We start from the raw sequence: 17,648 nt of genomic DNA, 5'->3' as shown, positions 1-17,648 counted from the left end.
TTGCAGTATCCTTCCCCTGGAATGGGGCGGGAATGGAGATTTTGCAGTATCTTTCCCCTGGAATGGAGCGGGAATGGAGATTTTGCAGTATCTTTCCCCTGGAATGGGGCGGGAATGGAGATTTTGCAGTATCCTTCCCCTGGAATGGAGATTTTGCAGTATCTTTCCCCTGGAGTGGGGCGGGAATGGAGATTTTGCAGTATCTTTCCCCTGGAATGGAGATTTTGCAGTATCTTTCCCCTGGAATGGGGCGGGAATGGAGATTTTGCAGTATCCTTCCCCTGCAGTGGGGCGGGAATGGAGATTTTGCAGTATCCTTCCCCTGGAGTGGGGCAAAAATGAAGGCAGAAATGAGTCCACACGTTCCTCCCCGAGGCGACCTGAAAACTTGGATCTTTGCCATTTTTCTCTTCCCCCCTCAAGAGCCTCGTTAACCAATCTGTGTAATTCCTTCCCCCGCTAGTCCCCTACACCTGATGGGACGAACACAAGAATGGGGATATCCCCTCTTCCTTCAAACTTGTGACTTAAAATGAAAACGCTGGAATGCTAGTAAACGCCAACCTCCCATCGCCAAAACATCCATCCTTCTTCACGGTTGAACATCTGGAAAAGTCCAGCGCCAACAATCAACCGTTTATTTTTGGGCCACTCTCTTCTAGCGGCACATTACAATCTGGCGTGCATCTTCTCCATAGCATTCCGGCCCTATGGAAAGGCATCTCTCTTTGCCAGCTGGGCTATCCATTCCCACCTGGGCCAGCTCGCCCAGATGTGATTGCACAAGCCACCCAGCCTAGGAGATGTGTCTTTTTAAACTGATCACCCACCCAACTGGTTGTGTTGCCTTAAAATAAAACCCTAGCAGGATGGCACGGCTGGTGGAATCTTGCCAGGGCAAGGAATTTTGAGTGTCCTTGGCAGAAATCGTGGCTTAATACAGCTAGATGTCTCTTCCTTCCTCTAAGAGAGAGACACACACGTAGATTTTTGCCTGAAGTAGAAACTCATCAACCAGGGCAACGGTGTGGAATGTAGGATTAAACCTATCATTTGTCACATCTGATCTCATTTACGCCCATTTCTCTCACAATTGGGAAACTGTCACTTAGAAAAGTGACCTTCCCAAACAATATTCCCCCTGACCTCCCCACATCCCCAAAAAGCCGGAAGATAGCTGAGTAATGAATTACAAAGAGAGAGAGAGAGAGAGAGAGAGGAGAGAAAAAAACCACACTTCTAAACAAACATTCTTTGTTACAGACTCTTTAAAAGTTTCCAGTTTCTTTTTTGTTGTTGTTGTTGTTGTTTTTTCATCAAACCAAACAAGACCTACTTCACATCAGACAAGAGGCCTCAATGATGGGAGGACATAATAAAAAAAAAAGGGACTTGGGAGGCGTTTAAAAACAACAGCTGGAAGTTTCTTTGAGGTGGAGTGTTAGCGGGCTATTGCAGCTGCTCCAAACGTTTCCGAGGAGATTCCGGTGGGGTTGGCTTATAAAGAGTTGCAATTGTCCCTTTCAAGAGTAGGGAGTGAGAGAGACGGCCAGGGTTAGCGGGGTTTAAAAAAGCAAATGAACAAACAAACACAGGCATTTAGCATTTGCACACATGAACAGAGAAGAGTCGAAACAAGGATTTTGGGTGACGCGAGGACAAAGGGTTGACCACTTTCTAAATAGCAGAATTAAAAAAAGAGAGATGGAAAGAATGGAGAATAACTTTCAGAATCCATCCAGCGTTTTCTTAAGTTGGGTTGTGCAGAAGACCTGACATCATGCCTCTTGCAGCTGGCTCATTTTCTACATCAGAAAGGGTCCGCCTTTTTTTCCCCCGTAAGCCGGGCGATTTCACCGCCAACAATTGTACCGATCGCCTGCAGCTAGAGCGTTAAGTCCAACTCTGTGTTTGGCAAGTAATCGCCTTGCCAGGCCGTCTTCCCCTTAGCCAAAAGTCGTTAATTCTAAGATTTTGTGTGTGTGTGTGTGTGTTAAAAAGAAACAAACAAACAAACAAATACAACACACTCTACATTTGCAAACAGAAACGTGCAGTCTTTGTTCTAGGACACACACGCTAAACATCGGAGCAACTATCCACCCCGTTTCTACGTTTATGGCACAAACTGTTGGCACCATTGTAGGTCAGGAGACCTTGGAAGAGTTGATATGGGAGACGGGGTGAAGGACAAAGAGATATGTGTGTGTGTGTGTGTGTTTGTGTTTTCCCCATCTTAAGGTGTGGAATACCTTCGCAAGTGGTAACTATAAATCTTAATGCAATGATCCCAACAATCCAGCACCAACAACTGACCTTTGGGAGTGACCGCTATGCCGACGGGGCAGGTCAGGCCTTCTCGAATAAGGATATTATAGCCACCGCCTTTGGGGAAATGTAATATTTCTTTGCGGCTGCTGTCGGCCACAATCAGGTCCCCCCGCGAGTCCACGCACATGCCGGCGATACAGCGGAAATCTTCGTTCTCGGAAAAAAAGTGACTGATTTGTCGGCCCAGCTGTCCATCCGGACCGACGGAGCCGATGGAAAACCCGCCTTCCAGGTGATGTTCGTGTTGCCGGTTCTCCAGGTTCAAGCCCAGCCCCTGGGTGAAGTAGATGGTCCCTTCGGCGTCGCAAGTGACGAACTTCGGACGCACGGCGCTGCAAAGGCAGGTGTATTTCACCACCCCGACTCCCCGGTCCACGGTGAAGCACCACAACTTGCCTCCTTCAACGTCGGTCACCACAAACTGCCCGGAAGGCAAGGCGGTGATGCCCCACGGCTTGCTCAGCTGGCTTCGGTGACACGCCACACAGTGCCCGTCCATGGTGTACACTTTCATCGAGTTGTCGTAACTGTCGGTCACCCCGATCAGCCCGTGGCAGTTCATGGTGACCGACAAGGGAGTCAGGTTGGGCAGGTCGGCCCCGAGGAAGCTGAGCACAAAGCTGTCAATCCCGCTGGGGCTCCGGCGAATTTCCTTCAAAAAACCCTTGCGGGTGAAGACTTGGATCCGGAAGTTTCCCCGGTCTGCCACAAGGACCTCCCCTTGCGGGGTGACATGAAGGCTGACCGGCAGGTTGAACGTGCCCGGCGTGTTACCCTTTGAGCCCATTTTCTTGAGAAAGTGGCACTGTTGGATGCTGGAGGTCGCCTCGGACATCCTTGGTTTCGCGGGCGAAGAGCAATGGGACAACGGGTTGACCTCTACTGCAGGGAGATCGGCATCTCTGAAGGACCCTGACGCTTCTGCCGTCGTCTCCATCAAGGTCTCCTCGACGTTGATGCTCCGGGGTTTTTTGACCACTTGTCCTATCTGGAGGGGTCCGATGTGACCAACCTTGAGAAGTTCCACCTCTTGTAAAGTCAGCTCTTTGGGAAGGCTGTTCATCAACTCCGGCTCCTCCTCTTCGCCTTCCTCCTCCAGAAGGGCGATATCTCCCTGCTTGATTTTGGCGAGGAAGTAATCGCAGCGCGAGACGATCTGGACCTCGGCGATGTTGAGGAGGTAAGCTTGTTCCTCCATGATCTGGCTGTTCACCTTCTCGACCTCGGAGAGGGAGCCGGTGAAGAACTTCCGCGACCTGGCCAACTCTTCTTGGACCTTGCGCTCTTCTTTGCTGTACTCTTGAAGGACGGCTTTGTACCTGCCTTGGAGGTCCTTCGAAACCCCTTCCAGGGACACCTTCCTCTTCTGAAGGTCCCCCATCAGCTCTCGGAGGCGACCCAGCCTGGCCCCAAAGTCCCTCCTCTTCTCGTCGGCGGCTTCTTTGATGGCCACCACGTTGTGATGTTGGTGGAGGTGTTCCGACTCTTTGCAAGGCTCGCACAACACCAGACTACAGCTCCGGCAGAAGTGCTTGGGCAGCCTCCGCCCGCACGCTTTGCACATGAGAACGCCGACGGTCTCGCTCAGTCCCGCCGTGTCGATGATCTTCAAGACGGTCAGGTTGTCGGTCAGCTGAGCCAGGCTGGCGATCCTGGTGACTTTGCTACAGAAGGGGCAACGGATCCCATTGATGCTGCTGGCCAGGAGCTTCTCTGAGCACTGTTTGCAGATCGTGTGGCCGCAGTGGAGCAGCTTGGGTCGCAGGTGCTCTTCAGTGAAGCACTCCATGCATATGGGGCACTCCAAAACTTCGCGGAGGGCGTCCGAGTTGAGTTGAGGGGCAGCAGCCATGGTGGTGGAGCCAAGATGAGATGGGTTGCATCGATTCCACAGATCTTTCTGACCTGTTTGGGGGGGGAAAAAAAGAGAGAGAGAGAGAGATAAAATATGTGTAGCTCACGTTTCAAAGGAGGAGTCCTTGGTGCTCTCTGAGCTGGGTACTTTTTTTTTTTTTTGCAGGCGTTTCATGACCCAACTAGATACCATCATCAGTGTTGGGTAATGACCAAGGATGATCATCAGTGCATTCATGATGTTACTTAGTTTGGGTCATGAAACGTCTGCAAGAAAACAATCAAGCTGAGAAAGTGTCAAGGACCCCACAGTCGTCCTCCTCTTCTTCCTCTTCCTCCTCTACTCCATACACCCCATGTTCTTCTAGAACTGATGAGGTTACCTAGTTGGGTCATGAAACGTCTGCAGGAAGACAACCAAGGACCTCTCAAAAGAGAAACAGGCGGGTCCGATTTATTTAATAAATTTATGTAGCCCCTCATCTCACTTGTAGGAAACTCTGGATTAAAACATAAGTAAAATCAGAATCTTCTATCCTTAAAAACCATTAAAAACTTGAGGGGTGACACGATAGCAGTCTTCCAATATCTCAGGGGCTGCCACAAAGAAGACGTGGTCAACCTGTTCTCCAAAGCACCTGGAAGGCAGGACAAGAAGCAATGGATGGAAACTGAACGAGGAGAGAAACAACCTAGAACTGAACAGAAATTTCCAGACAGTGAGAACAATTCATCAGTGGAAGAAACTTGTCTCTAGAAGTTGTGGGTGCTCCATCGCTGGAGTTTTTGTTTTTTTTAAGAAGAGCTTGGACAGCCATTTGTCTGAAATGAAATAAGGTTCCTGTTTGAGCAGAGAGGTGGGACTAGAAGACCTCCCAAGGTCCCTTCCAATACGGTTATTCTGTTAGTAGCGTTGACTCAGCCTTCCATCCTTCCGAGGTGGGTCAAACGAGGACCCAGATTGTTGGGTGGCAAGGGGCTCTGTAAACCGCTTAGAGAGGGCTGTAAAAGCACCATGAAGCGGCATATAAGTCTAAGGGCTATTGCTATAGTATTCTGCTAACTACAGGTGCAATTCGATCAGGAAGAGAGAGTAGAAGACACTTAATAATATGACCGTTCAATGGGCTCCATACTTCCTTGGATTGCCAAGCCTGATGGACATCCACATTTGAAAGCCCTTTTGTAAGGCTGGAATGGCTAAGGTCAATTTCACTGTGTGTGTGTGTGTGAGAGAGAGAGAGAGAGAGAGAGAGAGAGAGAGAGAGGGAGGGAGGGAGGGAGGGAGGGAGGGAGGGAGAGAGAGAAGGCAGGAGGGAGAGAGAGAAAGAGAGAATCATGTTCACTTTTTTTGGCAGTTAGTGGTGAATTGAACAGATGGATCCCAGGCCTGCTGAGTACATGACCATTAACAAAAACATCTCAAGGACATCCAGAAGACATGCGGTGCATCACACCTGCTAAAGCAACAAAGGTGCAAGATTTAAGCATGTCAAGAAAAGTTTTGGTGATTTCTTGAACACTTCTTCCCCCTGGGGAGGAAAACCCGTTGCTTCGCTCCATCTTCTAATCATTAGATTTGGAGCCTCACCCAGCAACGTAGACAGATATTTTAGCACCTGCTTAAAACTCGGAATGACCTCTAAGGTGAAGAAGAAGAAGAAAAACAAAAGGACAGCTGGATTTTCTCGTGCGTGCAAAACTCATAATCTTGCAAGAAATATGCAGTTTGGAGGAAGTAAGGTGTAAAAAACTCGCAAGGGTAACTTCCGGGCAGAAAAAGTTCAAAAAAGAGCAAATGGACATTTGCTCTAGTGGCTTCTTCTAAAACCCAAAGGTAGAAGTTTAGAAGGCCTATTTAGAAAGGCGATAAAAATAACAACATCATCATCATCCCATGTTTCCCAAATGACATGGTCATTCATCACTGGGGGTGTAAAAAATTAAGGAAATCCCGTTGGTCAGAATTTAATTATTTGTGCTTTCTTTGAATACCATTATGAGCTTCAATGGTAGCTACAGTGTTTTTAATTGGGGTCTAATTTAGAGTCGTATATGTCTGTGTATTTGTGAGTGTGGATATTTTATTGTGGGATGGAACAGAACGGAACATGGAATGGGGGTGGGACGGGGAATGGAATGGAATAGGAATAGGAATAGAGTAGAGTGGAATAGAATATAGAAAGTGGAATGGAAGAATAGAATAGGAATTTGAATTAGGAATAGAGTACAATACAGAGTAGAGTAGAGTAGAGTAGAGTAGAGTAGAGTAGAGTAGAGTAGAATAGAATAGAATAGAATAGAATAGAATAGAATAGAATAGAATAGAATAGAATAGAATAGAACAGAACAGAACAGAACAGAACAGAACAGAACAGAACAGAACAGAACAGAATAGACAAAGTGGAATGGAAGAATAGTATAGGAATAGGAATTGGAATTGGAATTAGGAATAGAGTACAATAGAGAACAGAACAGAACAGAATAGAATAGAACAGAACAATGGAATGGAATGGAATGGAATAGGAATAGGAATAGGAATAGGAATAAAGTAGAGTGGAATAGAATATAGAAAGTGGAATGGAAGAATAGAATAGGAATTTGAATTAGGAATAGAGTAGAGTAGAGTAGAGTAGAGTAGAGTAGAGTAGAGTAGAGTAGAGTAGAATAGAATAGAATAGAATAGAATAGAATAGAATAGAATAGAATAGAATAGAATAGAATAGAATAGACAAAGTGGAATGGAAGAATAGTATAGGAATAGGAATAGGAATTGGAATTAGGAATAGAGTACAACAGAGAATAGAATAGAATAGAATAGAATAGAATAGAATAGAATAGAATAGAATAGAATAGAATAGAATAGAATAGAATAGAATAGAATAGAACGGAACAGAATAGAACAGAATTAGAGCAGAGCAGAACAGAACAGAGAATAGAAGAATGAAATGGAACGGAACAGAAGAGAACAGAACAGAATTAGAATGGAATGGAATAGAATTAAAACATAATTTAAATACAATAGCATTAGACTAGAACAGAATCAGAACACAACCAAAACTGAACTGGGGTAGAACAGATCACTCACTATACAGTAGAATGTCCTTGTCACAACTGTTTTTTTGTCTTCCTCTGTATCACAAAGCAACATGTAGAGTCAGCCTTGTTTTTCGGCAGTCACACCGAATCAGTTTCTGTTTTATGGCTCAACGTCTTTGCCGTTCGCTTGTTTTTGAAAAGGGCAGAGTCCCCCCCCCCCTATGAAACACCCAAACGGGAGTCCTTGCCACCACGGTGGGATTTTCGATTGGCCCTCGAGAGTTCAGCCCCACTCTGTGCTGGCGACGACGTTTAAAGCTCACCAGGCCAATTTAACCCATAGTGACAGACGCAGGGCCCGGACTAGAGAATGGCAGAGGTATCATTTGTAGCGGAAGAGCGGAAGCCCAGTTAAGCGTCGCGTCTCAAACCTTTTCTGGGGTCACCTCGGGGAGACTGCCATCCTCCTCATTTAACGACCCCATAATCCCTTTGCAGGGTGGAGTCTGGGCAACTGAATGGAGCTGAGTATTTACTGGCCGGATGCCCTTCCCTGTCGCCAGGACGGAGTTTTCGTTCAGCAGATACATATTCTCATTGTGCCCAGAGAGAGAAATATTTGCCTCTCCCTAGGATCGAACTCGCAGCCTCCTGACTGTGAGGCGAGAGCTCCGCCTCTAGGCCACTGCACCACACCTACTGTGGGGAGGCTGCGATGGTCGTAAATTGAGTGAACAGTCGTAACTCACTGTTTTCAGTGCTGTTGTAACTTTGGTCACGACACGGACAGTTGTAAGTTGAGCAGTAAGTGTATTTAGTTATCCCGAGATCCTCCGGAGGAGACCCTGTGAGCCCTGGTGGTGCAGTGATTAGAGTTCAGTATCTGTGTCTGACTGTCTGTCTGTCTGTCTATCTTCTACCTTTCTATCTATCTATCTATCTATCTATCTATCTATCTATCTATCTATCTATCTATCTCTCTCTCTATCTGCCGTGGTGGCACAGTGGTTAGAATGCAGTATTGCAGGCTAATTCTGCTGACTGCCAACACTTTGATCCTGACTGGCTCAAGCTTGACTCAGCCTTCTCTCCTTCCGAGATGAGTAAAATGAGGACCCAGATTATTGGGGGCAAGAGGCTGACTTTGTAAACCGCTTAGTGGGAGCTGTAAAAGCACTGTGAAGTGGTATATAAGTCTAAGTGCTATTGCTATTGCTGATCGGATGTTGCATTGGGAGCTGTGGTGGCGCAGTGGTTAGAATGCAGTATTGCAGGCTGACTCTACTGACTGCCAGCAGTTCGATCCTAACTGGCTCAAGGTTGACTCAGCCTCCCATCCTTCCGAAGTCGGTCAAATGAGGACCCAGATTATTGGGGGCAAGAGGCTGACTCTGTAAACCGCTTAGAGAGGGCTGTAAAAGCACTGTGAAGCGGCATATAAGTCTTAAGCGCTCTTGCTCTTGCTATTAATACAGTGAGGAGACTCTTTAGCAGACAGTGGTCCATTAGAAGAGAGGACGCCAACCTTGGCAACTTTAAAGACTCGTGGACTTCGACTCCCAGAATTCCACAGCCAGAATTCTGGGAGTTGGAAGTCCAGAGATCTTAAAGTTCCCGCGATTGGAGAGCTTAGAAGATGACTTTTTGTCAATACATCTCCATCCATTCAAAACCAAGAAGCCATAATGTGCCTACTGGGACATTAAGAATTAAGCTATTTTCGCATATCTACCCCTTCTTTTGCGCCTTTCCACGATCCGCTCTTTTCACGCCATTTCTCCTCGCCTTCCCCAAATCCATCTTACGGAAGGCGCGAAGTTGATCCCCCACCTTCCTTTCTCAAATAAAAAGTTGGGGTTCCTCTGAAGGCAGGGGTAGGCTGCTGGGGGTTCGGGAGAACCTGCAGCTAAGATTCTGTGCATTTTGGAGAACCCCCAAATCCCACTCCTGGCTGGCCCCGCCCACCCCACCTTGCCCCTCCCAGGAGACCCGTTTTGGATGGAGGTAAGTGCAGGTCACGCACGGAAGCTTGGGGTGGGGAGGGGAAATGGGCCTACCGGAAGTTCGGGAAGGCCGGAAATGGGCTCGTTTCCAGCCTCCGGAGCCTGGGGAAGCCTCCTGGAGGTTCAAGGAAAGCCTCCAGAGCCCAGGGAGGGCAACAACGCCATGGTACTGGAGGCCAATTAGGCCACACCCACCATGGCCACGCCCACCCAGCAACCGGGCAGAGAATCCTTTTTGCTAACATTTTTGAAGCCCACCCCTGGCTGAAGGCATCTTTCCTCCTTTTTTTCCTCCATCCACCCCTCGTTTTCCTTCCATCCATCCATGGCACCACAGAGGCCTGCCCTACTTTACACAGGATGTCGCATGCACACAACACACACACCCCCAATGTAATCGCAATGGCTTGGTGTGAGCCAACGGTTGTGCAAGTTATTTTCCTCCCCTCCCGCAGCCAAACATCACACCGTCAAAATCCCGGAAAGATGATCGGGAAGGAATTCAAATGTTTTTTTTTATTTGATCCGAAGACCCGGATTTGCAGTCATCGGAAGCAACGTGGGTTGGGAAGGGCTGTTGGGTAGCCATGCTTCAAACCTTCACGTGTCCCAACTGAAGTTTGGAGGCCCTGTTCCCTCGACGTTCAAAATGGCTTGGTCCGTGAGGACGAAGCCAGGATGATGGGGTGGTCAAGCTTAGATTGAAAAGAGCATTGAGGGCTCTTTGGCGCTCTCTGAGCTTGGTGGTTTTCTTGCAAACGTTTCACTACCCAAACTAGGTAACATCATCAGTGCCAGAAGGGAGAGAGAGAGAGAGAGAGAGACCACACTCCCTTCTAGCCCTGATGATGTTACCTAGTTGGGTAATGAAACGTCTGCAAGAAAACGACCCGGCTCAGAGAGCACCAAGGATCCCCACAGTCTTCCTCCTCCTCCTGTTCCACTCCACACAACCCACCCTCTTCTCTGGCACTGATGATGTTACATGGTTGGGTCATGAAACGCCTGCAAGGAAACCACCAAGCTCAGAGAACACCAAGGACCCCACAGGTCCTCCTCCAAGCCCCACCCCCTTTTAGCACTGATGATGTTATCTAGATGGGTCATGAAATGCCTGCAAGCTCAGAGAGCACTAAGGACCCCACAATCCTCTTCCTCCTCCCCCAACTCCCATCCCTTTCTAGCACTGATGATGTTACCTAGATGGGTCCTGAAACGCCTGCAAGGAAACCCACCAAGCTCAGAGAGAGCACCAAGGGCCCCCTCATTTCAACCCCTTTATTAGAAAGACCTTTGGCAGACATTCTCTAAAATTGAACGTTTTGGTTTGGTTGTTTTTTCCCCTTAAACACCGGGCATGCTTATTCTTTTCTGGAGATCCGTGTGATTTCCGAGGTCTTGAGAGCCACTGGCTTCCAAAGAGGCCTGCAGAGATCGACTTCAACCCTAGGCCAAACCCACCCAGATGCTATTGCCAGAAAAATCTGCATTTATTCATGTATATATATATATATATATATATATATATATGCATTTAGAATATATATGTTTGTATATATTTAAATGCATATATTTATGCATTTAGAATATTATATATATATATATATATATATATTTAAATGCATATATTTATGCATTTAGAATACATATATTTACATATACTTAAATGCATATATTTGTGCATTTGGAATATATATATTTATATATACTTAAATGCATATATTTGTGCATTTGGAATATATATATTTATATATACTTAAATGCATATATTTGTGCATTTGGAATATATATATTTATATATATTTAAATGCATATATTTATGCATTTAGAATATATATATTTATATATATACTTAAATGCATATATTTGTGCATTTGGAATATATATATATTTATATATATTTAAATGCATATATTTATGCATTTGGAATATATATATTTATATATACTTAAATGCATATATTTATGCATTTGGAATATATATATTTATATATACTTAAATGCATATATTTATGCATTTGGAATATATATATTTATATATACTTAAATGCATATATTTATGCATTTGGAATATATATATTTATATATATACTTAAATGCATATATTTTGTGCATTTGGAATATATATATTTATATATACTGAAATGCATATATTTATGCATTTAGAAGGGATCCTTCTAGCAGGATTTCTTTTGAGGGTACAAAAAACACGTCACCAATCCGGAATTCAACCACCCAGCCTCTTGAAAAGAAAAAAAAGGGGGTGGTGGTTTGACTTTGCATTATCAAGGGCTGGGGGCGGTTGGGGGAATCCGTGGTATCCTCCAACCCCTTACGGATGGGTTGCCTTTGAAAGATTTTTGCTGCGGGAGGGGAAGAGAGATGCCTTTGGCTCCTTATGGGGAGGGGCGCATTTGCCGTCCGTCCGTCCGATGTTGGCAAGGCTGTCGGATCGGCTTCCCAAAGGGATCGGTGCAGGAGGGAGTCGAGGAAGGGGGTCGCCCCACCTTTGCCAGCCCGGGATGGGGGAGGGGAAAAAGGGGGTTGCAAGATCAGATTCTTGGGGTGCAGAGGAGGGGGAGGTTGAAGGACCCATCTGTCACGATCCCAAGTTTTGCAGGGGGGGAGAGAGAGTGTGGGGGGGAAATCTTGCAACCACTTTTGCAAAAAAAAAAAAGAATTCCTGGAGCAACCCCTTGGCTGCTTTTGGGGGGTGGGTGGAAAGGAAACCCTCCCCTCCAGAAGGCGATCGCGGGGGCTGAGGACGCTGTCCGAGGTTGGAGGGGGGGCTGCATGAGGTCACCCGCTTCCCTCCCGCTGTCCCCCCCATCCCATTTCCCCACCCCCACCCCGGCAAAGCAGAACCCCTCCCTACCTGCCCGCTTTTCCTCTGCCGTAGCCGCACCAACCTTTTGTCGTTTCTCCCAACACCCCCCCTCCCCTCCTCTCTCTCTCTCTCTCTCTCTCTTCCGCGCCTGCGCAAAGGAGGGAGGGTACTACACCCCCCACTCCCTCCCCACCCCCACCCTCCCCATCTGTTCCCTCCCTTCCCGGCAACGTCGCCGCTCGCCAGGCATGATGGGAGTTGTGGTGCCTTTTTTTTTTTTATATATACCTCTGTGAAAAGCCGTGCAAAGGATGCCAGGAGGAGGAGGAGGAGGAAGGGAGGGAGGGAGGGAGGGAGGGAAGGAGAAAGTGGTTTCGCTTTTGGTTTGTTTGTTTGTTTATTTCTTTTTGTTGACGCGAAATGAATTTAGGTCTTGGAGCCGTTGCCTGCACGGATTTAAATTCGTTTAAATAAAGAAATAGATGGAGAGAGAGAGAGAGAGAGAGAGACGATAGATATAATAGATAGAAACAGTAGATAGAAAGATACAATAGATAGATACAATAGACCCAATAGATAGATAGATACAATAGATAGAAACAATAGATAGATACAATAGATAGGTAGAGAGATACAATAGATAGAAATGATAGATACAATAGATAGAAATGATAGATACAATAGATAGAAACAACAGATAGATACAATAGATGGTAGATAGATACAATAGATAGAAATGATAGATACAATAGATAGAAACAATAGTTAGTTAGATAGATACAATAGATAGATACAATAGATAGAAACGATAGATACAATAGATGGAAACAATAGATAGATAGATACAACAGATTGCTAGATAGAAATAATGGATAAGGTAAAAGTTCCTCTCGCACATACGTGCTAGTCGTTCCTGACTCTAGGGGGCGGTGCTCATCTCCGTTTCAAAACCGAAGAGCCGGCGCTGTCCGAAGATGTCTCCGTGGTCATGTGGCCGGCATGACTCAATGCCAAAGGCACACGGAATGCTGTTCCCTTCCCACCAAAGGTGGTTCTTATTTTTCTACTTGCATTTTTTTTATGTGCTTTCGAACTGCTAGGTTGGCAGAAGCTGGGACAAGTAAACAATAGATAGATACGATAGATAGATAGATACATAGATAGAAACAATAGTTAGATACAATAGATACAACAGATACGATAGATAGAATAGAATAGAATAGAATAGAATAGAATAGAATAGAATAGAATAGAATAGAATAGAATAGAATAGAATAGAATTCTTTATTGGCCAAGTGTGATTGGACACACAAGGAATTTGTCTTTGGTGCATATGCTCTCAGTATACATAAAAGAAAGGATACCTTCATCAGGAATTCTAAGGTACAACACTTGATAGTCATGGGGTACAAAAAAGCAATCAGGAAACAATATCAATATAAATCATAAGGATTGCCAGCAACAAAGTTACAGTCATACAGTCATAAGTGGAAAGAGATTGGTGATGGGAATGATGAGAAGATTAATAGTACAGATTTAGTAACTAGTTTGACAGTGTTGAAGGAATTATTTGTTTAGCAGAGTGATGGCCTTCGAGAAAAAGCTGTTCTTGTGTCTAGTTGTTCTGGTGTGCAGTGCTCTATAGCGTCGTTTTGAGGGTAGGAGTTGAAACAGTTTATGTCCAGGATGCGAGGGGTCTGTAAATATTTTCACAGCCCTCTTTTTGGTGCAGTATACAGGTCCTCAATGGAAGGCAGGTGGGTAGCCAGTTTTTTTCTGCAGTTCTAATTATGGTATGAAGTTTGTGTCTGTCTTGTTGGGTTGCACAACAGACAGTTACAGAGGTGCAGATGACAGTCTCAGTAATTCCTCTGTAGAACTGGATCAGCAGCTCCTTGGGCAGTTGGCGCAGAAACAACATTCTTTGTTGTGCTTTATACAATATACAATAGATAGATACATTTGATAGATAGATACAATAGATAGAGAGATAGATAGATGGATACAATAGATAGAGAGATAGATAGATGGATACAATAGATATAGAGAGATACAATAGATAGAGAGATACAATAAATAGATACAATAGATAGAGATAGATATGATTGACAGATAGATAGATAGATAGATAGATAGATAGATAGATAGATAGATAGATAGATAGATAGATAGAATTCTTTATTGGCCAAGTGTGATTGGACACACAAGGAATTTGTCTCTGGTGCATATGCTCTCAGTGTACATAAAAGAAAAGATACGCTCATCAAGGTACAACATTCACAACACAATTGATGGTCAATATAAATCATAAGGATTGCCAGCAACAAGTTATAGTCATACAGTCATAAGTGGAAAGAGATTGGTGATGGGAACTATGAAACGATTAATAGTAGTGCAGATTCAGTAAATAGTCTGACAGTGTTGAGGGAATTATTTGTTTAGCAGAGTGATGGCCTTCGGGAAAAAACTGTTCTTGTGTCTAGTTGTTCTGGTGTGCAGTGCTCAATAGCGTCATTTTGAGGGTAGGAGTTGAAACAGTTTATGTCCAGGATGCGAGGGGTCTGTAAATATTTTCACGGCCCTCTTCTTGATTCGTGCAGTATACAGGTCCTCAATGGAAGGCAGGTTGGTAGCAATTATTTTTTCTGCAGTTCTTAAGATTCAACACTTAATGATAGTCATAGGGTATAAATAAGCAATCGAATCATACTAGGAAACAATATAAATCGTAAGGATACAAGCAACAAAGTTACAGTCATGCAGTCATAAGTGAGAGGAGGTGGGTGACAGGAACTATGAGAAGATTAATAGTAATAGAAAATAAATAAAATAAATAAACAAAAACCACTTTTTGGAGTGTGGAGACGCGACTCGAAATTTGGTCCTTCCGTAGCTCAGGGTTGAGGTTTAGGTTATCTTTTTTTAAAAAAAAAAAAATCGCATCAGGACTTTCATATAAACACAGACAAAAACACACAAGCACATATGTGCACCCACACAAATATCTATCCGCCTGCTTTTCTTTTGCATTTTTTTTTTTTAAAAAAAGCCTCCGATTTGATTATGGATTGATAGAGCCTTAGCTTGAGCTGTAAAAGTTCGGTTCTTTTCCTGCAGATGTTTCATTACCCAACTAGGTAACGTCATCAGTGCTGGAAGGGAGTGTGGTTTGTGGAGAGGAGGAGGAGGAGGAGGAGGAAGACTGTGGGGTCCTTGGTGCTCTCTGAGCTTGGATATTTTTCCTGCAGATGTTTCATGACCCAAATAAGTGGTGTCATCAGTGTTGGAAAGGACTGGGATTTGTGGAAAGGAGAAAGAGGAGGAGGAGGAGGAGGAGGAGGAGAAGGAGGAGGAGGAGGAGGAGGAGGAGGAGGAGGAGGAGGACTATGGGGTCCTTGGTGCTCTCTGAGCTTGGATATTTTTCTTGCAGACGTTTCATGACCCAAATAAGTGGTGACATCAGTGTTGGAAAGGACTGGGATTTGTGGAAAGGAGAAAGAGGAGGAAGAAGAGGAGGAGGAGGAGGAGGAGGAGGAGGAGGAGGAGGAGGAGGAGGAGGAGGACTATGGGGTCCTTGGTGCTCTCTGAGCTTGGATATTTTTCCTGCTGATGTTTCATGACGCAACTAGGGAACATCATCAGTGCTGGCAGGGAGTGTGGTTTTTGGAGAGGAGGAGGAGGCGGAGGAGGAGGACGAGGAGAAGGACTAGGACTGTAGGGTCCTTGGTGCTCTCTGAGTTTGGTTCTTTTTTCAGTTTTTCCCCGAAGGCCATCACTCTGCTAAACAAATAATTCCATCAACACTGTCAGACTATTTACTGAATCTGCACTACTATTAATCGTCTCATAGTTCCCATCACCAATCTCTTTCCACTTATGGCTGTATGACTGTAACTTGTTGCTGGCAATCCTTATGATTTATATTGATATATTGACCATCAATTGTGTTGTAAATGTTGTACCTTGATGAAGGTATCTTTTCTTTTATGTATACACTGAGAGCATATGCACCAAGACAAATTCCTTGTGTGTCCAATCACACTTGGCCAATAAAATTCTATTTATTCTATTTTCCTGGAGACCTTTCATTACCCAACTAGGGAACATCATCAGCACTAGAAGACAGTAGGGTTGAAGGGGAGGAGGAAGAGGAAGAGGAGGAAGTGGACAACCAGCGACGTGGCTGGTCTCAGTTACCATGGTGATCGGCACATCCTTAGAAAAGTGCCAAGTTGAGGACAGGTTCTCCTGGAGGAATCTGTGTGTAGCTGCTAAGATTTGATAATCAACACAAACAAGAATTTAGTTGCAATTCTTTTCTCTTTCTCTCCAGGCTGAAAAGAAGCTCAAAGCAGACAAATTAGAGGGTGCCCGTTTTATTTCTCCAAGCCTTTTACTTAGTGTTACTTCTAATGTTTACGTTACTTAAGAAATTACCTTTTTACGGCTACATTTTATTTCTACGGCTATTTCCCATGGCTGTTTATTTATCGCTTAATGGTACCCGATGCACTGTTTTAATGCATGCCTTTGCCCATCACTTTAACCTAGCCTTGTTTTGTTTTGTTTTTTCTCCCTTTGAAGGGGCTTGGAGATGTGGTTTGAAAAGGAGGCCATGTAGAAATATTTGGAATAAATCAGGGGCTCCCAGTCTTTTCTATATACCCCTCACCTCTAGTACGCTTCTGATAAATTCTCGCATCCCTTTTAAAAAATAATTATGATATGCTAGAGACGCTACGATTTTGCAATTTCTAAACCCAAGTTTTTGCAACCCCCCCTTTATTATTTATTTATTTATTTTTATTTATTTATATTTATATCCCGCCCTTCTCCGAAGACTCAGGGTGGCTTACAGTGTGTAAGGCAATAGTCTCATTCTATTTGTATATTTACAAAGTCAACTTATTGCCCCCCCCCACCAATCTGGGTCCTCATTTTACCTACCTTATAAAGGATGGAAGGCTGAGTCAACCTTGGACCTGGTGGGACTAGAACCTGAAGTAATTGCAGGCAGCTGTGTTTTAATAACAGGCTTCTTACAGCCTGAGCCACACCGCGGCCCCCTTGAATACCATCTTGCATCCCTAGCTGGGAATAAATAAAACAATGAATGCAGGGGTGAAATGTAAAAAAATTGTTACTACCGGTTCTGTGGGCGTGGCTTGGTGGGGGGTGGGGGTAATGTGACTGGGTGGGCATGGCCAACTTCTTTTTTTTTTACTTTTAAAAGCATTTTTTCTACAACCTCTTCGGCCGAAAAAATGCTTTTATTTTGTTCTTTTTTTTATTTTATAAATATTTTTTTATTTCCATTTTCCAACATCATATTTATGTACAAACTATTATCCATCATTAATCATTAATTTTTATTTATTACTGATTCAGGCCTGCTCGACTGCCACTTCCTTTCTTCACAACCTCCCTCTCTACCCTCTACTACTTTCCCATCCTTCATCTCCTTCACTTTACTACTTCCTCTCCTCCTTCTCCACTCCTCCCTTCTTCCACCCTATCTAACCTTCTTATTCCCCTCCTCCTTCTCTACTCTTTCCTACCTACTTTCTTCCCTCCTTCTACTCCTCTCTCCTTTTC

The 17,648-nt window shown here is 44.6% G+C and overlaps 2 protein-coding genes across 5 annotated transcripts in view; one reads left to right on the top strand and one right to left on the bottom strand.

Moving 5' to 3' along the window:
- The window catches only part of ASTN2 (astrotactin 2), a 479,279-nt gene that overhangs the window by 377,453 nt on the left and 84,178 nt on the right, over positions 1-17,648 (top strand). The window lies entirely within an intron of this gene.
- Positions 1,251-12,190, bottom strand: TRIM32 (tripartite motif containing 32). 3 transcript variants are annotated; one of them, XM_058159182.1, is made up of 2 exons: positions 12,102-12,190; positions 1,251-4,236 (listed from the first exon to the last, which is right to left on the bottom strand). In XM_058159182.1, exon 2 carries the CDS (start codon positions 4,181-4,183, stop codon positions 2,237-2,239), a length of 1,947 nt encoding a protein of 648 aa, XP_058015165.1. In that variant the 5' UTR covers positions 4,184-4,236; positions 12,102-12,190; the 3' UTR covers positions 1,251-2,236. The 3 variants fall into 3 exon arrangements, with proteins under 3 accessions (XP_058015165.1, XP_058015167.1, XP_058015166.1); XM_058159184.1 differs by having other exon boundaries at positions 12,136-12,149; XM_058159183.1 differs by lacking the exon at positions 12,102-12,190 and adding an exon at positions 7,274-7,956.

This window comes from Ahaetulla prasina, chromosome 16, assembly GCF_028640845.1.
Source record: "Ahaetulla prasina isolate Xishuangbanna chromosome 16, ASM2864084v1, whole genome shotgun sequence".
Taxonomy (NCBI): domain Eukaryota; kingdom Metazoa; phylum Chordata; class Lepidosauria; order Squamata; family Colubridae; genus Ahaetulla; species Ahaetulla prasina.
This window is presented reverse-complemented; position numbering and strand designations above follow the sequence as displayed.

Excerpts from the sequence above, each read along its gene's own strand:
- TRIM32 (XM_058159182.1), bottom strand. The coding sequence starts at position 4,183 with ATGGCTGCTGCCCCTCAACTCAACTCGGACGCCCTCCGCGAAGTTTTG.